The 18,051-nt window shown below is 50.9% G+C and overlaps 1 protein-coding gene across 3 annotated transcripts in view; it reads left to right on the forward strand.

Annotated features, from left to right (window-relative positions):
* The window catches only part of GPSM1 (G protein signaling modulator 1), a 68,700-nt gene that overhangs the window by 19,562 nt on the left and 31,087 nt on the right, over nucleotides 1–18,051 (forward strand). The window contains exons 1-9 of one of the 3 annotated variants that reach the window (XM_071765928.1): nucleotides 396–656; nucleotides 2,794–3,015; nucleotides 3,463–3,598; nucleotides 3,787–3,929; nucleotides 5,388–5,511; nucleotides 6,551–6,666; nucleotides 6,867–7,022; nucleotides 8,722–8,830; nucleotides 11,735–11,861. In XM_071765928.1, coding sequence (XP_071622029.1) covers nucleotides 481–656; nucleotides 2,794–3,015; nucleotides 3,463–3,598; nucleotides 3,787–3,929; nucleotides 5,388–5,511; nucleotides 6,551–6,666; nucleotides 6,867–7,022; nucleotides 8,722–8,830; nucleotides 11,735–11,861 — 1,309 coding nt within the window. In that variant the 5' untranslated portion in view covers nucleotides 396–480. Of the gene's footprint in view, nucleotides 1–395; nucleotides 657–2,793; nucleotides 3,016–3,462; nucleotides 3,599–3,786; nucleotides 3,930–5,387; nucleotides 5,512–6,550; nucleotides 6,667–6,866; nucleotides 7,023–8,721; nucleotides 8,831–11,734; nucleotides 11,862–18,051 lie in introns of those variants that run through there. The other 2 variants (XM_071765922.1, XM_071765923.1) reach the window with 2 other exon arrangements.

Here is an 18,051-nt window from a genome sequence, read left to right on the forward strand (position 1 = left end):
CCTGAGGTGCTTACATGACAAGATCTTCATAGCAACAGGAGTCATTCTGCTCCTGGAGTGAAGAGGCACCAAGAGGAGGAGCTGGTGCAACCCCAGAGGAGCAGTGCTTTGGGAAGAGACCAGTTCAGAAAGGAAAGAGCCATTTGCCTTTGATTTTTGCCATCTCACTGACTCTTCTAAGGTCCTTTTTCCTCTTTGGGCAGTGCTGAAAATATGTGAAGGAACCAAGATGCCCTCTTGTTTCTGGATTTCAGCTGTGAACTTGCCTTTCTGGTACCTGAAACCAGCAGTGGATGAAGGGTGTTGTATTTCTTAGAGGAAAGAGGAGGTTACTTTCTCCAGGTAACAAAAGGCAGGACACAGAGAGAAAAAAGTGTCCCAGATAGAGTTCAAGATTCCAGCAACTTACTGGCAATCCTGCCCGACCAGATGGAATGAGAACTGGAGAGTGATTGAAAACTGGAGAGCTGTGCATGGAGTATGGACATGAAGATGCCCTCAGCCTCTTCAAAACCCTGGATCACACCAATGAACTTCACAGAAAGACCTCTCTGCAAAATTGTCCCAAGCAGACCTCAGCCCCGCTGCTTCCTTCTGCCAGTCAGCTTGGAGCTCTGGCTCTATGTTCAGAAAATGAGGAACCTGCAGAAGAAGAGGTAGGGGAAGGCTCAGAGGTGCTGTGGGAGAACCTGGGGCTGGGGTTTGAGTCTTCACTCACTGCTTTACCTTTGCCAGTCAGTCAAGGAGGCTCAGGTTGGCTCAAAGAGCAGATTTTATCTTCTGCCTGGTTATCTTCACCCTTCTGGTCTCCTGGAGAGCTGAGCTATGGGGGTTTTTGTTTTGGTTTGGTTTTTTTGGTTTGTTTTGTTGTTTTTTTTTTTAAGCTACATGTGTAGTGTTTCAGTGGGCTTCAGTCTGTTGGCCTTTAGTTGGTCCCTCTGCCCTTGGCACTGATCCTGAGTGCTCTTGAGCCTGCAGTGACTGAACTCCATACAAAGATGCTTCCTAGAACTTGCTCTGGCTGCAGGGCCCTGAGGATGTGGGAAGGGCAGGTGGGGTTTAGGAGTGGGTTGTGTTTCTGTTAATAATTGCTCTTGACTCCTGTCCCTTGCCATGGCAGCACAGGCTTGGCAGAGTGTGATGTAGAGAAAAAGCCTCCTCTCTTGCTTAGGTCCCAAACTGGGCAGTGATGTTAATTAGATAAGTCAGGTACTCAGCAGAGCAGCCTGTTCAAGGACAAAGAGATTTTAATTAAAGGCTGTGTGCACTGGGAGGTCCCATCACTGCCCTGTGCCTGAACAGTTACCATGGGAACACCAGGAAAGCACCCAAAGTGTGAGTGTGTGCAGGTGGGTGAGTCCATGGGAATGCAGCTCCTGGTCCACGTTTCACTCCTGGTTGTGTTTCCACTGGCAAAGGTGGCCTGGGCAAGCTGCCACCCCTGGAGTGTGTAATTAGTTGGGTTTTGTTGCTGTAGGGTTTTCTGTGTTGTGGGGATGGGAACCTCACTTCAAGCTCTTCTCATCACCTGCTGCAAAATCAAACTGCTCCAGGAGGTGTCAGAGGGGCTCCTGCTGTCACAGCACATGATGATGGGAAAGTTGTCCCCATGGTCTGGGTACCACAGCCAAGGTTTCTGCAAGCTCTTGTTGCCTGAGGACAGAATAAAAACCACCTTTGGGCTTTTCTTCTTGCCTCCCTCTGGACAAGTGGGGTATGGTTTCTCTGACCATAGCAGATGTCACCTTTGACCTCAACAGTTTTGACTTTTTAAAAATACATTAAGCAGAAATAATAATAATTTTTTAAAAAGGCAAAAAGACCAAAGAAAAATGTCTGAATGTAGGAGCAGGACCATGCTGTGTCCATCTGGGTTGTGAAGAGGCAGAGTGCAGCAGGCAAGGTGGTTCCAAATTTAAGCTTTTAAGTGTGTGCTCTGTCCTGAGAGCTTTGGGTGCTCTCAATGGGGCAGCTGTAACTTGGAGAGGACTTGGGGAGCACTCTGTGTGCACGTTGCCTTTCTCTTGAAGCAGAATTGCTGGTCTGGCTCACAAAGTGTTTGCACTGACAGCACTGCATCTGCCAGAGGTGCTGAGACTCCCAGGGGAGGGCAGCTGGCCCAGGGGCTGATGTGCAGAGTGCCTGTGGAAAAAGTGACAGCAGGAGAGTTAATGAAAAGCAGACACTGAGCTCTGGAACCTGCTCAGCCAAGAAATTCGGCACAGGCCAGGTTTTTCTCTGGTATCCAATAAAAATATGTTACAATTTGGCTGCCCTCTCTCTTGCCCTGGGGAAAGTGGCACAGGAATAGTCTGGGTACGTGGCTCCTGTGCTCTGCACTACCTGGAGGAAAACCAGATGCTGTGTGACATTTGTGATGTGTGTGTGTGTGTCCTGGGAGCCAGGAGCCCTGGGATTCATGTCTGGATTCCTCCTGGGAACTCAGGGGCTGCCTTTGGCCACTGGTAGACACCAATCTGCAAGTCTGGAAGTTGCTGTGCCTCATCCCTAAGAGGCTGAGTGCCCACCAAGTCCACAGAAAGCTGATGTCCACCCTGCAGAGATGTGCCAGCTGCATGTCCCTGAGTCACTGCCCAAACAGGGTTTGCCCTGGAGCTGCATGCAGAGAGCAGCAGGCATGCTGGAGGGTGGCTCCTGGGGGCTCTGGGGGTTTTTTATCTGGTGCAGTGAGTGATGGAAGGTGTAGGATGACTTAAACCTTCAAACCCTGGCACAGCAGCCTGGGTGCACAGAGCCCAACTCCTCTGGAAATGATGCTCTTGCTTTTGGCAGGATGGAGGCATCCTGCCTGGAACTGGCCCTGGAAGGAGAGCGCCTGTGCAAGGCTGGAGACTTCAAAGCTGGGGCAGCCTTCTTTGAAGCAGCAGTGCAGGTGGGGACAGAGGACCTGAAGACTCTCAGTGCCATCTACAGCCAGCTGGGCAATGCCTATTTCTACCTAAAGGAGTACTCCAAGGCCCTGGAGTACCATAAACACGACCTTACCCTGGCCAGGTAAGCATGGCTGCCTTGTCCTAATCATCCTCACCTGGGAAGGCAAGTTCTGTGGGGTCTGATTCCAGCAACCTCAGGGAATATGCCCCAGAAATAAGCACCCAAAGGCACGGGCTGACTACTGTGTCCTGGAGGCAATGAGAATGTGGCAGCCACCTTCAGAGCAGGGAGGTGGAGAAAGGGATGTGAGGAGGGCACTCAGAGCAAGTGCAGAGCAGTGTCCAGGTGTCCTGTCCCCAGATATTTGGGAGCACACCTGAAGTCATTAGAGCAGCCAGAAAAATCTGGCTTCAAAGTTGAGAGAACCTCTCTGGAACCCTCCAGGCAGGTGTGAGTGCTGTGGGCACCATGCAGTGCTTGTTGCAGCTCAACTTCTGCCTCCAGCAGCTGGGAATAAAATCTCTGGGCTCTTTAAACCTCTGCTGGTTTCTCTGCTCATCTCTGTAGAACCATTGGGGACCGCATTGGAGAAGCCAAGGCAAGTGGCAACCTTGGAAATACACTGAAGATACTTGGGCAGTTTGATGAAGCTGTTGTTTGTTGCCAGAGACATTTGGACATTTCTCAGGAGCAGGGAGACAAGGTAATTGGTTCATGGCATCTACCAGGAAATATTTCAGAGCTTAAAAAAACATTCTGTCTTCAGGTCTGTAACTGTGATCTGGTGGAAGAGATGGCATGTTGGAAGGAGATGGAGTTTAGAGCTTTCCCTCTGGCTGCATCACAGGTCCAATGCTGACAGTAACAGCTCCCTGTTCTTCCTCCCTTTAGGTAGGTGAAGCCAGAGCTCTCTATAATATAGGAAATGTTTACCATGCAAAGGGAAAGCACTTATCTTGGAACATGGTCCAAGACCCAGGCTGCCTGCCTCAAGAAGTCAAGGAAACATTGCAAAAAGCTTCAGAATATTATGAGTAAGTATTCAAGCTTAGCCAATGCTTTCTCCTGCAGGGGACAGTGATGGTCAGGCATCAGTGACTGTTCAAATGCACACAGCTTACCCTGCTCAGATCATAATCTGTGTTTGTAGTGTCCCTGTTCTGCTTTCAGGGGCTGCAGGTTAGCTGAGCTCTGATAGCTGTCAGGTTAATGAGGGCAAGACAACAATTTTTACTGAGTCCTGATGGAAGCATTTCTCATAGGGGATATTTGTTTTCTGGGCCACTGAGGATATGAGAGCTCTGGAAGATGTTTGTTGCAAAGCATGAGAGTGCATTGTTGAAAATCAGGCCACTGAATGAGATTTTGCATGTTGTAACGAGTTAGCAATATTCCCCTGAGGTGCCAAGTTATCATGGCTAATTAATCCCAAAGAAGGTGAGAGAGGGACTGCAAGCTTTTATCAAATTAGAGCTCAAATTCATCCTGGCACTGCCTTGGTAAAAATTAATGACGTTTGGTCTGTGATCATGCAATTAAGTTCAAAAGTCTGCTCCTTCTCAGAGCTCTGTTTGGAAGCTGAACTCTTGGATCCTGCAGCCCCTGCTGCTCCCTGCTGGCCCTGCTGAGAACGGGGCCCTGCTCTTCATTGCTGGGGCCAAGAACAGAGAATCCCCTTCACCCGAGGGAAGAGCCTTTCACTTGAAGTCCTGGTTGCCTTTCCTGTGACTCTGTAGTTTATCTTTCTAACATCCTTCTCTTTCCTAAATAGTTTCAGAGGTCACTCTGATGTCCCACACAGGAAGGTTGTTACCAGATGGTTTTTCTCCTTGTACTTCAGTTTTGCTTCACTAGTGCTGGTTTTTTTTTAAGCAGCCTTTTTAAATGAGGAGAGTGAAAAATCTTTTATCTGTCTTGTCACATCTGAGGATGTGATAGTGCCTATTTATAGCTCAGCACCTTTTTCCCAAAGAATGGTGCATGTAACATAGCCAGTGGGTGAATTTGTGCCAGGCAGGAGCTCCATGCTTCCCTGTGTCTGCTGGATGTGTGACAGGGGGGAGAAAACCAAGCTCTGAGAGCAGAGCCCTGGCATGGGACTGGATCTTGCCCCCCTCCCCAGCTTTGTACCCATCCTCGTGCAGGTTTTCTCCTTCCTCTCATGCTCCTGATTCTTCCCTGTACAGTCAGGTGGCTGTTTCTTATTTAACCTGGGACCTAATGGATGATAGGTGAGCACTTATGCAGTTCCTGTATATGGCTACAGGTTGCCTGAGGCCAGGAGAACATTGGGAACTTAGAGCACTGGATCCACACAAGATCCCAGAGCTGGAGCTCCCATGGATCACCAGACTTTGACCTGCCCAGGGGAGGCAGCTAGGGGAGGGGAAATGCTTTGTCCAGAGTTAGCTCTCCTTTCTTTATGGTGCAAGTTTCTTTGCTGTGTCTGTGCTGCAGAGTCTCACCAGAGGTATTGCTCTGGCTTCTTTCAGGAGGAACCTGTCCCTGGTGAAGGAGCTGGGGGACAGAGCTGCACAGGGCCGTGCTTATGGCAACCTTGGCAACACCCAGTACTTGCTGGGCAACTTCAGTGAAGCTATAGCCTTCCACAAGGAGGTAGGAACCCACTGCACTTTTTCCTGGGGGCTGGGGCTGCCAGCTGGGGAGCAGCCTCTCCTCTCCCCACAGCTTGGGAAGTACAAGCAGGGGTTTGCCCTAAGCTGTTTTCCTCCCCTGTGTACCTGGGGGTCTGTCCCTGCTGTGCCATCTTCTTCCAGTCCCCATCAGCACCCAGGGAGCAGCTTGAGGGGAGGGTGCTATTGGCTTGGAAACTGAAGGAGATATCTAAAGGCAAATTGCAGCTGAGCCTAGCAAGGCTTTTCTGCTCTTAATTTGTGTCAGTCCAGGTTTTAATAAATGCAAGCCATGAATTTAATTAAGCTGCTGAAAGAGCTGTTGATCAGGACTAGATGTTGCTTGCAGAACATAATAACTTTCTGTAAAGCTTCACAAAGGGGTGAGGTGACACAGTCCCTGCCCCAATCCAAATGCAATTCAGCTTCTCGTGCAGAGTATGCATTGGTTTCCTTGCAGTGGAAGGCACTCAGCACAGTGGAAAATCAGCCCTGCCACAGCTCTTCTGATTTTTAAATGCTGGAGGTCAGCAGTGCTTTGGGAGAAGAGGCAGGAAAACTGGAGCAGTTGGGACTGTGAGCAGGGTGAAGTATGGGGAGCAGAGGGACACGAGGAGAGGTGGAGGTCTGGGGAGCAGCTGCAGTGCAGACAGTGAGCTGGAGGGCACTGAGCTGCACGTTCATCCCCTGTCACAGCACCGTGCAAGGTGACAGCCTTGTTCCTGCTGTCAACCACTTCCCTTCACAGCCTGACCCACAGCTTGCCCTGTGTGTGTGTGCAGCATTTTACACTTCACCTCCAGAGGTGTGCAGTGACCTGGCTGGGGGAGGCTGTGACATTGCTCTCACTTTTCCAAAGGCTCTTCCTGACCCTGAATTGTAAAAGCAGGAGAGCTTGCCCTGCACCCAGCCCTGCCAGGCACCTGCACTGCTGCCTTGCAGGGTGGGAGCTTTGCAAACCCAGAAGTTGATGGCAGAGCTGTCAGGCTCAGGCTGTGCTCACTGCTCCCTCTCTGCCGCAGCGCCTCGCCATCGCCAAGGAGTTTGGGGACAAAGCAGCTGAACGCAGAGCATACAGCAACCTGGGCAATGCACACATCTTCCTGGGGAGGTTTGACATCTCTGCTGAGTACTACAAGTAAGTGCCAGACTCGGGGCTGATGTCCCCTGGAAATCCTGACCTGTTGTGGTGAAGTCGTAAACTCCAGTGGGGGAGCACTGCAGCCACCTCCGAGCCTGCAGGGTGGAACAGGGCATGCCAAAGTGGTGACTTTCCTGTCACCTTGCAGACATGCCCTGCAGTGACCAGGTCTCTTTATGTCCACCTGTTCCCTGCAGGAAAACACTCCAGCTCTCCAGGCAACTCAAAGATCAAGCAGTAGAAGCCCAGGCTTGCTACAGCCTAGGAAACACCTACACGCTGCTTCAAGACTATGAAAAAGCAATTGAGTACCACCTAAAACACCTGGTGATAGCTCAGGAGCTGGGAGACAGGTAAGGGACTGCCTCAGGAATTGGCATTTCTGATTTTCTGCTCTGGTGTGTTCAAAGCACTTGCCCTTCCCTGCTGCTTTGCTGTTCTTTACTGCTGGGACTAAACAGCAGTGGTCTATGTTCTTGAAAGTCTTGAAAAATGTCTCAGAACCCAGACCTTAATCCAGTCATCTGTCAAAAACATAACATGATTGACACCTTCATCATGGCATTCAAACATGGAGTTTATTGTGCCCATAAAGCTATGACTGCGTGGGCTGAGTGAGATGTCTAATAAGTACTTAAAGAAAATGCATTGTATTGAGCACTTTGCAATGAACTTTGCTGTTCTGTCCCAGAAAGACCCCTCTACAACTTCCTCAAGTTGCAAAAAAATGTATTTTCTTTAAACTGTGCAGGTAGGACATATATACACACATGCCACTACCTGTCCTGTTGCTCTGAGATGATGGTAGAAACTTCCATGGGATAAACAAATGTTGCAGAGCATGTGGAGGTGATGTGAGCATGTGGTGCTCCTTTTTCTTTAGGAGGATTGGCTCAATTCTTTGAAAATTTTGGTTGGTTAGTTTTTGCTTTCTTTTTTTAAGATACACTCTGGATACCCCCTCTGATCCTGGAGCCTTCTTGCAGCTGAAGTGACTTTGCAGCCTCTGTGTGTCACTGCTGATGGCTCCTGGGTGTCCTCCACTAGATGGAGCAGAGACATTAAAATGGGAGCTCTGTGGCTCTTTCTGGGCAGTGTCTGCTCAGAGAAGGTATAATCCCACCCCAGGGTGAATCATGCTGTGGGGGTGCAGGCATTGTGGGCTCCTGCATTGCTGGGAACACACCCTGTGAGCAGAAGGTATTGAACAGGGTGACAAGAAAAATGTTTCAATGCTGATCAACCCGCCCCAACCTCTGAGGAGGGAGTTGCAGTCACGCTGAACCTCCCCCTGCGCCCCCAGGTCCTTTTTTTATCCCATCACCCCCCACATCTGCTCCTTTGCAGAGCTGAGCAGCCTCTGATCAGCAGAAGGTCTCTTCCTGCTTGTGCAAACAGGTGCTGGAACCTGGGGGGCTGGGGGTGAGGGCCTCACAATCACTCTGCCTCCTGAAGAGAACCAGAGAAGAGAAGCAGCAGCAGCACCCTGGGGACCTTGTGGAAATGGGTTCACATTTGTTTGGCTGCTGCATGAAGTGTCAGGGGGTTCATGAACCCGGGGTGACACAGTGCTGGTGTTCAGCAGGACATTGCATGCCTCCAGTGTCCTCTCCTTGCCATGTCCTTCTTAATCTGGCTCTGGGCTGTTGGTGAACTAAAGTGCTGGATGTTAATGTCCTCCTGGTGCATTGTGCATCTCTGGAGAGGAAAACTTCTGTGCAAGGTGGTAGTGGGGCAGGAGCTCTGGCTTCTGCTCTCAGGCTGGTGCTCACAAATACAGCTGATCCATTCTGGCTACAGTGCTCAGATTTTTGCCACTGTGGGTGCAGATTCAGTTTGGAGGCTCCTGCTCATTCTTTGATCTTGTTGGCCTCAACATAAGAGTTTAGGATGCAGAGTGCATTTGATTTTCCTTTGCAGAATGTTTCTGTAGGTAAAGGCAGAGCTAGGAGACCTTGCTGTTGGTGCTCTAGAGAAGGAGGCCCTGAGAGGGCTGCTGTGCTGCTGGATCCTGCCCAGCATTTCTGTGGTTGACAGTTTCCTGTTCTGCAGGGTGGGAGAAGGAAGAGCCTGCTGGAGTCTTGGAAATGCCTATGTCTCCCTGGGAAGCCATGAACAAGCCTTACACTTTGCAAGGAAACATCTTGAAATCTCCCGAGAGGTAAGAGAAGCTGGTTCAGATCAGAGGAAATCAGCCATCTTTGTTGAAAGGAGCCTATTGGCATAAAATAAGTTCTATTAATGCAGTTCTTCTCTTGATATAACTGCTCTGGTCAGCCCTTGCCTTTGTGCTGTTTCAATGGTCTCTGTAGGAACTGCAGAGTATGGCTGGAAAATATTTTTTTTATGGGAGGCTCCCAGCCTTCCCCTTAATTACAGTTTAGTGCAGCTGCTGTGCATAGCTCTTCATCAATATTCCTGGGTGAGAAAGGACCTGCAGACTACTTGTGGGTGCTGTGCACCCAGCTGGTGTGAAGGGAGTCAGATGTGTGTCCTGTTGGTAAGACCCTTCCTTTCCCTGAGCACAAGGTGGGGAGATTCTGCCTTGGATGGACCTTGTGCTGTGCTCTGGCTGGATTTGCTGGCCAGTGAACAACAAGGAGACAACAAGGCCAACATCAACAAGGTGACAACAAGGCCAGCATCCTCCTGGGGTCTGTGTGCTCTAATCTTGCTGTACCCACACACAGTGTACAGGTGACAAGTTCTGTCCCCTCAGTGGAGCTGGCGGGGGGCCCAGTCCTGAGGTGGGGACTCCAGCTTTGTCCCAGTGCAGTGGGACCCTGGGTGATGCTGGGTGAGCAGAGCCTGCAGCCACCCCCAGGGGGTCACACCATGGGGGGGTCACACAAGCAGCTGCTCAGGTTTGGAGATGTTCTTGCCCAGCTAGCTGCAGCTTTCCTGCTGCAAAAACGTGGTGCTCTTGAGAAAGCAAGAATGCCATTGTTTGGGCTTTCCAGTGTGCTGTCAGGAAGCTGGCCATGGCCTCTTGAGTCCTTCCCAGATGAAGAAATGACCCTGTGGAAGCAGCAGTTGAAATCACCACATGGGAGTGCTTGGTGTGTGTTCTGCTTGTCAGTTAGATTGGCTAAATCATGGGTTGGGGCTGGCATACCAGCCTAATGATTTCTTTAATTACACCTATCAGATGTGCAAAAGAAATACTGTTCTGCAGTCTTGGGTATTTCAGGACAAATTAACTTTTCTAGCTTTAGTCAGCCAGGACCCTGTGTGCAGCCCAGGGCTGGTTACTCAGAGGCAGCTGGTGGCTGGGGAGGTGGTGGCAGGACAGGAGCAGCACTGGTCCTGGGGACTCCTGGGGGTGGAGGGAAAAGCCAAGGGGGTGGGGTGGGGGTTCACTGTGGTGGTCTCATCCTGGGGTGATGGCTGTGATCACAGGGCATGGCAGGAGGGTACTCATGGCAGGTGGCTATTGAACTCCCTAACATATTAATTATGGGGCAGTGCAGAGTCTGCTTGTGAGGAGGAGCCTGCTTCAGCTTCTAGCAGTGGTTCTGCTGTAAAGCTGTTTTATTTTAGCCTTGGGAGCCAAGTGTGCCCTTGGGGCAAGCTCCAGCATTTTGCCCAGGAAAGACCTGCTGAAGTTAAACCTCTGTGCATTAATGTCTTTAGCTCACTTTCCATCACCCCCTTCCCCTTCTACCCTGATGGTGACGTTTGAATCCAGCTTAAATGCACATTGGAAGCTGCTGCAGGGTGACCTGAGGTTACTTGAAAATTTTCTTAAGCAGCTGGAGTGAAGTGTGTGTTCTTAAAAACCTTGGAAGCTCTCCCAGCTCTCAGGCACTGCTCTGGAGTACTTTGCCCATCTCTGCACGGTGCAGGGGGCTCTGGGGAAACTGAGGCATCTGAGCTGAGGGCAGGAATGATGACTCTGCTAGGCTCTGTGTGGTAGGTCTTGCCTAGCATCACTCTCCTGCCAGTGTGTTTCTCTGTTGTTAATAGGGCCTTGGAGAGGGTCTGGAATGAGTGAAAGTCAGGGAGGCATTGAGCAGAGCATCAAGGACTGAGAGACCTAACCAGGACATAGTAATTTCTCTGGAGATAATGCCAACAGCAAATCTCCTGTAATTGGCAGGGGGTTTATGCCTGATGAGCTGTTTGATCTCCCTCCCTGTGCTGGTGCTTGGGCCTTTGTCAGAAATAATGTGGAGATTGATGATTTTGTTCTGGGCTGGTTCATGCTGCAGCCTCTATCTCCAAGGACCACAAAAGAGCTGTTGCAAGGCATTGAGCAGGGAGGCAGGGAACAGCCAAGGTTGTCTGCTGTAACAGGCAGCTGTTCTTCTGAAGATTAGAAGTTTGAGTGACCCCTCTGTGTTCACTGGGCTTATGCAGCACAGTCATTTTCTTGTTTCATTTAACTTTGAGGAAATCCTAGCAGAACAACTTAAAACTCCCCTTTTGAAGTAGCAGAAACCACTGGAAATTGTCTTCCTGATCATGTAGCCTTGGCTTCCTCAGCCTTGGGCCAGTCAGAGATGGGAAGCTGGAAAAAAAAATGGGACTGGAGAAGATGTTTAGTCCTGTGTGGGTGGATCACTGGGAACAATTCTGAGCTGCATGGACCTGAGCCAGGAGACAAGGGATTTCAGAGCACCCAAGCCCTGAGTGGGACTCTGCCCACGAGGCTGCCTGGGGCTCATGGAAATACTTGAGAAAAAGGGCTGAGAGTTTCAGGGCTCTCTGCCAAGACACATGTGGCTCCAGGATGGACCCAGACATTCATGTTTCCCTCTGTCCCAGTTGTGTAGCAGTGGGTGGGCTGTGCCCCCTCAGTTCATTGCACTGAACTCTGCAGAAATGAGTTTTGAGGTGCAGCCAGCACCCAGCACAGGGTGCAGGGACCTTCTGCTGACTTCCCACCCAGGAGAATTGCTTGGGTGATGGAAGCCTGGGCTTTGTATGGTCTCTCAGGGCATCTCCAAGCTTTCTTCTGACTAGCTGTGTGTTTGCTCTGGGGCTGGCAAACCCTTTTCTAGAAGCTTGTTTGCTCAGAGCACATTCCCTGTTAACCAGCAGCCTGTTGGTTTTCACCCTGCAGATCGGGGACCGGAATGGTGAACTGACAGCACAGCTGAACATGGCCCAGCTCAGGGCAGCCCTGGGCTTGGGGCCTGGGGATGAGGACATGGGCACAGCTCCCCACTGCTCTGGCTATGAAGCACAAGGTGAGTGTCTGGGTTTGTGCTGGCACTGAAGGGACTCGTGAAAGATGTGGGGAGGGGAAGGTGTCTGGAAGTGGGCAACCTGGAAGGAAATGTGAATGCCAGAGCAGGATGAGGCTATTGAATGCCTTTGCCAGAAAGGAGCCCACAGCATGCTTGCTCTGTGCTTCCCATAAGCTGCAAGGAAAGGCAAGGATCTATCCCAAAATGGGCACACAAGGAGTTAATGGAATTAATCTGCATTGGAAATGAAATTGCTTGTGCCAAGCATCAAATCAGCTTTTCTCTCTTTTAAAGCTCTGCAGGGCCCTTCTAACTGATTTGACTGATAGGGCAGGCTTTCAGAGGGTGGCTGGCAGGGATCTTTGTCTGCTCTTGTTCTGATGAGCACCTAGGGAATGAGCCTACATCATGGGTTGGAAGCAGGTTATGAGCATCAGCATGCTGGGTGCTGTCTCACCCCTGGAACAGCTGCAGTGATGCCCAGCGTGGAAACAAAAAGGTGGCAAGACTTGGTCATAGTGGACAAAATGCTTTTACTCACTGCACTTGGTCCTTCTGCTTTCACTCCCCAGGGAGCAGGGGAGCACAGCTGAGTCCTTGTGTTCTGTCAGCCTGAGATGTCCCCAGCTCAGGGGCCACCTGCCTGTCCTGGAACTGCCCACTGCAGCCACCGGTGGGTGCCTGGCACAGGGCACTCCCAGCTGGTTGCTCTTGCTGTGGACAGATATTAAATTCACACAGATGAAACTGCATCCCAGGAGGTGCTGGGTGATTAAATATGACCTTGTCAGTGCAGACACTTTTCCACAGGCAGTGTGTTCTCTTTCCTGTTGGTAGAACTGGCACAGAGGGATGGTGCTGGGGCTGAGGCAGGGTGTCCCAGGCTGGAGAAAGCCTGGGCTGTGTGTTTGCTCTCTGACTTGTTCTGAAGATGCAGCCTGCCTGTATCAGTGCTAAATCTTCTTCTCAGAAGCCAAGCTGTGTGTAGGCCCTGCTGAGCTCCATCAGGAGCTGTGCTGGAGCTGAGCTGTTTCCTCAAAGCCCATGTGGGGCACAAGGCTGTCCCAGCCACTCTTTGCACATCCTGCCCATCTTTATAGCTACTGGGAAATGTGTTAGCTAGAGCTGGACATTTATCCCTGCCACCTCCCTGGGGCCTTGCTTTTGGCAAATTATTTTGCTCTGAAAGGGGAACAGGAAAATAAACTTGATGTTGCCTCTGCTCCTGGGACAACACAGTGTAGAACAAACGAGGTGATTGGTGGCTGGGGAGTGGAGCAGAGCAATGCCAAGGACTCGTGTTGGGCTGGATGCATGAGCATACTGTGTAGAAGAGCTGCAGCAGGAGGGGTCAGGCTTGATTTGTCTGGGAGGGGAGCTCTGCAGCTTTGGCCCTATTGCACAGCTTTTTCTTAGCTGGAAATAATTTTAAAAATAAAGCAAGGGGGTTCTCTGCACTCATAACACTCCCCAATGAATCTGGGCTTGAATGCATCCTGCTATGGAGTGAGCTGGTCCCCCAGTGCAGCAGGACAGCATGTTCTGGGGGTCAGGGAGGGCCTGGGGTGAGCAGAACCCCTCCTGGGGAGAGCTGAGCCTGGTGTGTGACAGTGTCCCCCCCACTTTGTGACAGTGTCCCCCCCCTTGTCTCCCTGACAGCCCCACTGCCCACATCTCACAGCACAAGCCCTGGGCAGCAGCACCCCAGGGGTGGGAGGTTTTGTTTAAGGCACATGGGAACCCGGGCAGTCCCTGGGCTTCCCTAAGGAGCAGCAGGGCAAGGCAGAGCCACTCGTGGCCCGTGGGCTGGTGGTCACTGCCCTCCAGCGAGCCACATGTGCCTGTGCTCCATTCCCCTCCGGAGCCAGCAGGGATTCTCCTCTCCCGCAGGGATTCTCCTCTCCCGCAGCGCCGGAGCCGGGTGCGGGATGCGGGGGGTGGGACTGGGGCTGGGGCTGGGCCGGTGTTCTTGGAGGTTGCAGTGACCTCGCTCATCTCTGCAGCCACGGCTCCCGTTCCCAAGGCTGGGGCTGATGTCTGCAAAGGACAAAACGTTCTCTGGAAGAAAACCAGCAAATGGCTGGGGCTGGAGTGTGCGGGAGAGGGAGGGAGGGAGGGAGAAACCCCAGAGCCCAGGACAGAGGTGTCCTTGCACAGTGAGGCTTCTCCAGACCGGTGGGACATGGGATGTGTTGCCCCTTAACCTGTCCTGGGAAGGCAAAAATCAGCTGCCTGTGTGTTCTGGGTGTGCTGGGCTGTGCAGCAGGAGAAGGAGAGGGTGAGAGCTGCAGTGCTGAGCCACAAGGACACATCCATCCACCTGGAAAGGTGCTGTGCCTCTTGCAAAGAGATTTGGAGGGACAAGGGGTCTGCAGAATGGCTTGTGGAGAGGAGCCTGGCTCTCTTCAGCTTTTCTTCTGGCTTCAGCTTTTATTCTGAGCTTCAGTGGAGGATAAGAGAGGCCACCAACCTGTCTCTGAGCCCTTGAGAAGATGGGAGATGTATTTAATGGCTGCCAGGAGCATCAGTACCCTCCTGTGCACCCATTAAATGATTAGAAAAGCATAATTATTTATATTAATAGCAGCAATTTACAGCAAGAGGAACATCTGTTTCTGTAATAGGAAGCAGGTGAGAGGGTTGAAATTCAAGTTGACTCCTGAACCAGCCATGCTCTTTGATGTCAAATCTCAGGGTGAGGAGAGCTTTCTGGGATTTTTTTTTTTTTTTCCCTTCAGATTATTTTCCCTGCTTAAAACTATAAAATGTCCACATTCATAAGGATGCTAAAAACATCTGACAGAGCAGGCATGTTATAAAACATTATTCTGCCTGCTTGATTAAATTAAAGTTTCATAATAAACTTGAGTTATGGAAAAATCTGTACTGTGGTCTGGGAAACCCTGACCAGACCCTCAGACTGTGATGTCCTTCACAGGTTACTTTTGCTTCTAAGGCTTGGGCATCATCCTCCAGGGGTGTCTGATATTTCCCCCTGCTGTTTTGGCTCCTCTTCTGAGTTCTTTGTGATTTTAATTAATATTCTGAGAGCAATTGGACATCAGAAGGCAAAGCTGGAGGCCAGGGAAGTGGGGCAGTGCTGCAGAAGTCTTGTGAAAGCACCGACCTTGTCAAGAAATGCAAACACTGAGAGTTTAAAGCAACAAACCAGAAGAAGCCAGGGAGTAGCTAAAACATGAAGCAAATAAACAGGGGCTGTGTCTGTTTCTCCAGACACCCGAAAAAATGTAGCCCTGAAAACTGGTCTTGTCCTCTTCCACCCACTGGGAGTGAAGCATGGAGGACTGGTTGATAAGATTCTGTGTTTGGGGGGAAGCAAGGGAACATGGTGTGCCCAGCAGGGGTTGTTTTGTAGGGCTGAAGGCAACCATGAACACCAAGAAATGCTGCCTGGTGCTGGGAGATGTCCCAGGGGTGAACAGCCAGCCCTCCCCTCAGCAATTCCTCCTGCTCAGCCTTCCCTCTGGAGGGTGCCACGGGCTGGGACAACCTCCCAGCTGGGGGAAGGGGTTCAGGGAGGTTCCCCCCAGCACCAGAGGGGTGGAGGTGCCTGGCAGGGGGTTGGGACATGCATCAGTGCCTCTGCAAAGTGAAAAGGGGCTCTAGGCTGCTTTTCTTCCAAAACCAGCTCAGCAGCATGTCAGCCTCAGTCGTCATCTCTGATAGCAGCAGCAGTGTTAGGAGACACTGAGCAACACCTCTCCTGGCAGCTGGGTGTGGGTAGGGAGGGGGTGTAGGTGTTCCAGAAGGCGTTGTTGGCATGAAGATGCTTTCAGAGCATTGAAAGCTGGTTCCTGGGGTGGTTTCTGTGCTCTTTGCAGTAGGCAGACACCACTGCCCAGCTGTGCTCAGGGAGGGCAGAAAAGGACTCGGGTGGGAGCCTGCCCTGCTCTCTGCACACCTTTTGCTGCTGCAGGGTGGGCACAAGGCAGGGCTGCCCAGGAGCTGCAGATCTGCTCCTCTCTGTGGGAGAGGCAGCCCACTCCAGGTTGTGTTCCCAGGTGGTGAAGTGGGCAACTGAGCCTGGGTGGTCGTGGAATGCTTCTCCTTCCTCAGCAGTTATGGGCTCAGTGTGGCTTTGAATCTGGGGCTTTGCATCCTCAAGGCAGTTTTGAGCTTGCCTTCTTCACAGGAATCTTTGAACCCTTGGATCAATTAGACAGGGATAAAAAAAAAAAAAATCTGCTTTTATGTTTCCTAGCCTGTTTGCTTTTGTTTGTTTGCTTACTTTAAATATCTTTTGAAGTATCTCATAAGTGTTTGGGGCTGCTGAAATCTGCTGGGTTGACCATCCCTCTGCTGACGCAAAGCAGGGAGGAGGCATTGCTGCTATCCCATGCCAGCCTCTGCCTGGGGCTGGGATGCATCCCAGACACAAGGATCTTCCTTCTCTGTGGTTTGCTCAACCCTTCTGCAAAGGGGTGTGCTGGGTGACAGCTGTGTCCCTCTGAGCCCAGCATCCCTCTGGCAGGGGGACAGCCCTGTTCCCCCAGGCTGTGGTCCCAGTGTTAGGGAACTGCTTGTCTTCAGCTGAGCAGATGAGGACAGGAGTCCCAGCACAGAACCTGCCCTGTTCTTCCCATCATGTTGAGTAAGCATAGCAACTGAAATGGCTGAATATTTGAATATTAAGTAATCCTCAACTATATTTTATTATTTTCCCCAGAGCTGATGGGCTGCAGCTCTACCTTGTTGCATTCTGCAGCTGTGGTGGTTGTACCTCCTTCTGCAGGGGTTTGGTGGATGAGGCTGTTGCCTGGAGCTGAGTAGCTTTTGGCCAAATGCAAGGCAGCACTGGGAGGTGGTCTGGTGACTTTATTGTGCTCTAACAGATGCTCAGGGGAGTCTTGGCTTCTGAGCAACTGTTCCCACCTGCCTCCTGGTAAGACACCTGCAGGAAAGCATCCAAAAGACCCTGAGTCTGTGGTAGTCCTTGCTGTGGTGTGTAAGGGAGCAGGGCAGGAAGAGCTGGAGTGCTGCTTGCATGGGGAGCTGCTTGGGTGGAGATTCAGGGTGTTAAAGGATGCTCCTTCATTATCTTTGTAATGAGTTTTTTTCCAAATCAGTGTTGTTACAGCTGTTAAATCATTCCAGCTGCAGTTATGGGGGGGGATGAACCTCTGACTCATTTGAATTTAAACTGAGTAATTTAGCACTCAGTTCAGACTGCGCCAGTATCAGCTTTATGAAATTTTAAAATCCTCTCAAAGCGTTAGGAAGTATTTAATGTTCTTCTTGTTCTGTACATGAGCCTCCTTCCCAGTGTCAGTGTACAGTGAGGCTCTCAGCTCACTGCAGAGGAAATGCTCCAGGACTGGAGGAGAAGACAGTGTGCTAATGGAACTCAAGTACTTGTTTTACCTTGATGCCAGGGGAGACAGCAGGAGCTGGAGAGGAGGATGAGGAAGAGCCCAGTTCCTGAAGCCTGGGGCAGAGAAGGTGTTGTGTGGCTTTTGGCAAAGCAATCCATCAATCAAAGGACCTCTTGTTGTGGGGGGAGTTAACTTTTTGGAAACTGTCAGTTCTGTACACAAACTCCTTTTCCAGCCTGGGGAGCCTGAAGTTCCCTTTGGCTTCTGTTCCAGACTCCTGCAGCCATCCCAGCTCTGGTGTGTGCTGTCTGGTTCCCAAATGCATTTTCCACAGACAACACAGCCAACGTGTTGGAAATGCCTATGGTTATGATGAGGATGATCTAACAGTACAGTATTTTCTTGCAGCACTGGGCAAGAAAGGGACAGAGGAGAAGTTCTTTTTCTCACCCAGATAGGGTCAGCCTTATCTCTTGCTTAACCTCAGAAACCAGAGTCCTTCACTCCACAGCAAGGCTGGACCTGGCAGGGACAAGTGCTCAGACCACAGACCTTTGCTTAGCAGAAAACCTGGCAGCTTGGACAGACAGAGCTTGTGAGCTCAGAGTCCATGTTCCAGGAGCTGCTGCACACTGACTGATTCACACCAGCATCCAGGAGAAGGGATCAAGGGCATTGCTGCTCTTTTTAGAAGATTTTCCTGTGAGCATTTGAGCACTGCAAATCCCTGTCCTGTGTTGCTCTTCCTCCAGCCCTCCCTGAGTCAGTCTGTAGGACCCAGCAGCTGTAATTTCCCTTGTCTGGCTGCTGGAGATGCTTCTGTTAATTACTGTGTGTCACTTCCTTGCTCAAGCCCT

This window comes from Heliangelus exortis, chromosome 22 (genome assembly GCF_036169615.1).
Source record: "Heliangelus exortis chromosome 22, bHelExo1.hap1, whole genome shotgun sequence".
Classification (NCBI taxonomy): Eukaryota; Metazoa; Chordata; class Aves; order Apodiformes; family Trochilidae; genus Heliangelus; species Heliangelus exortis.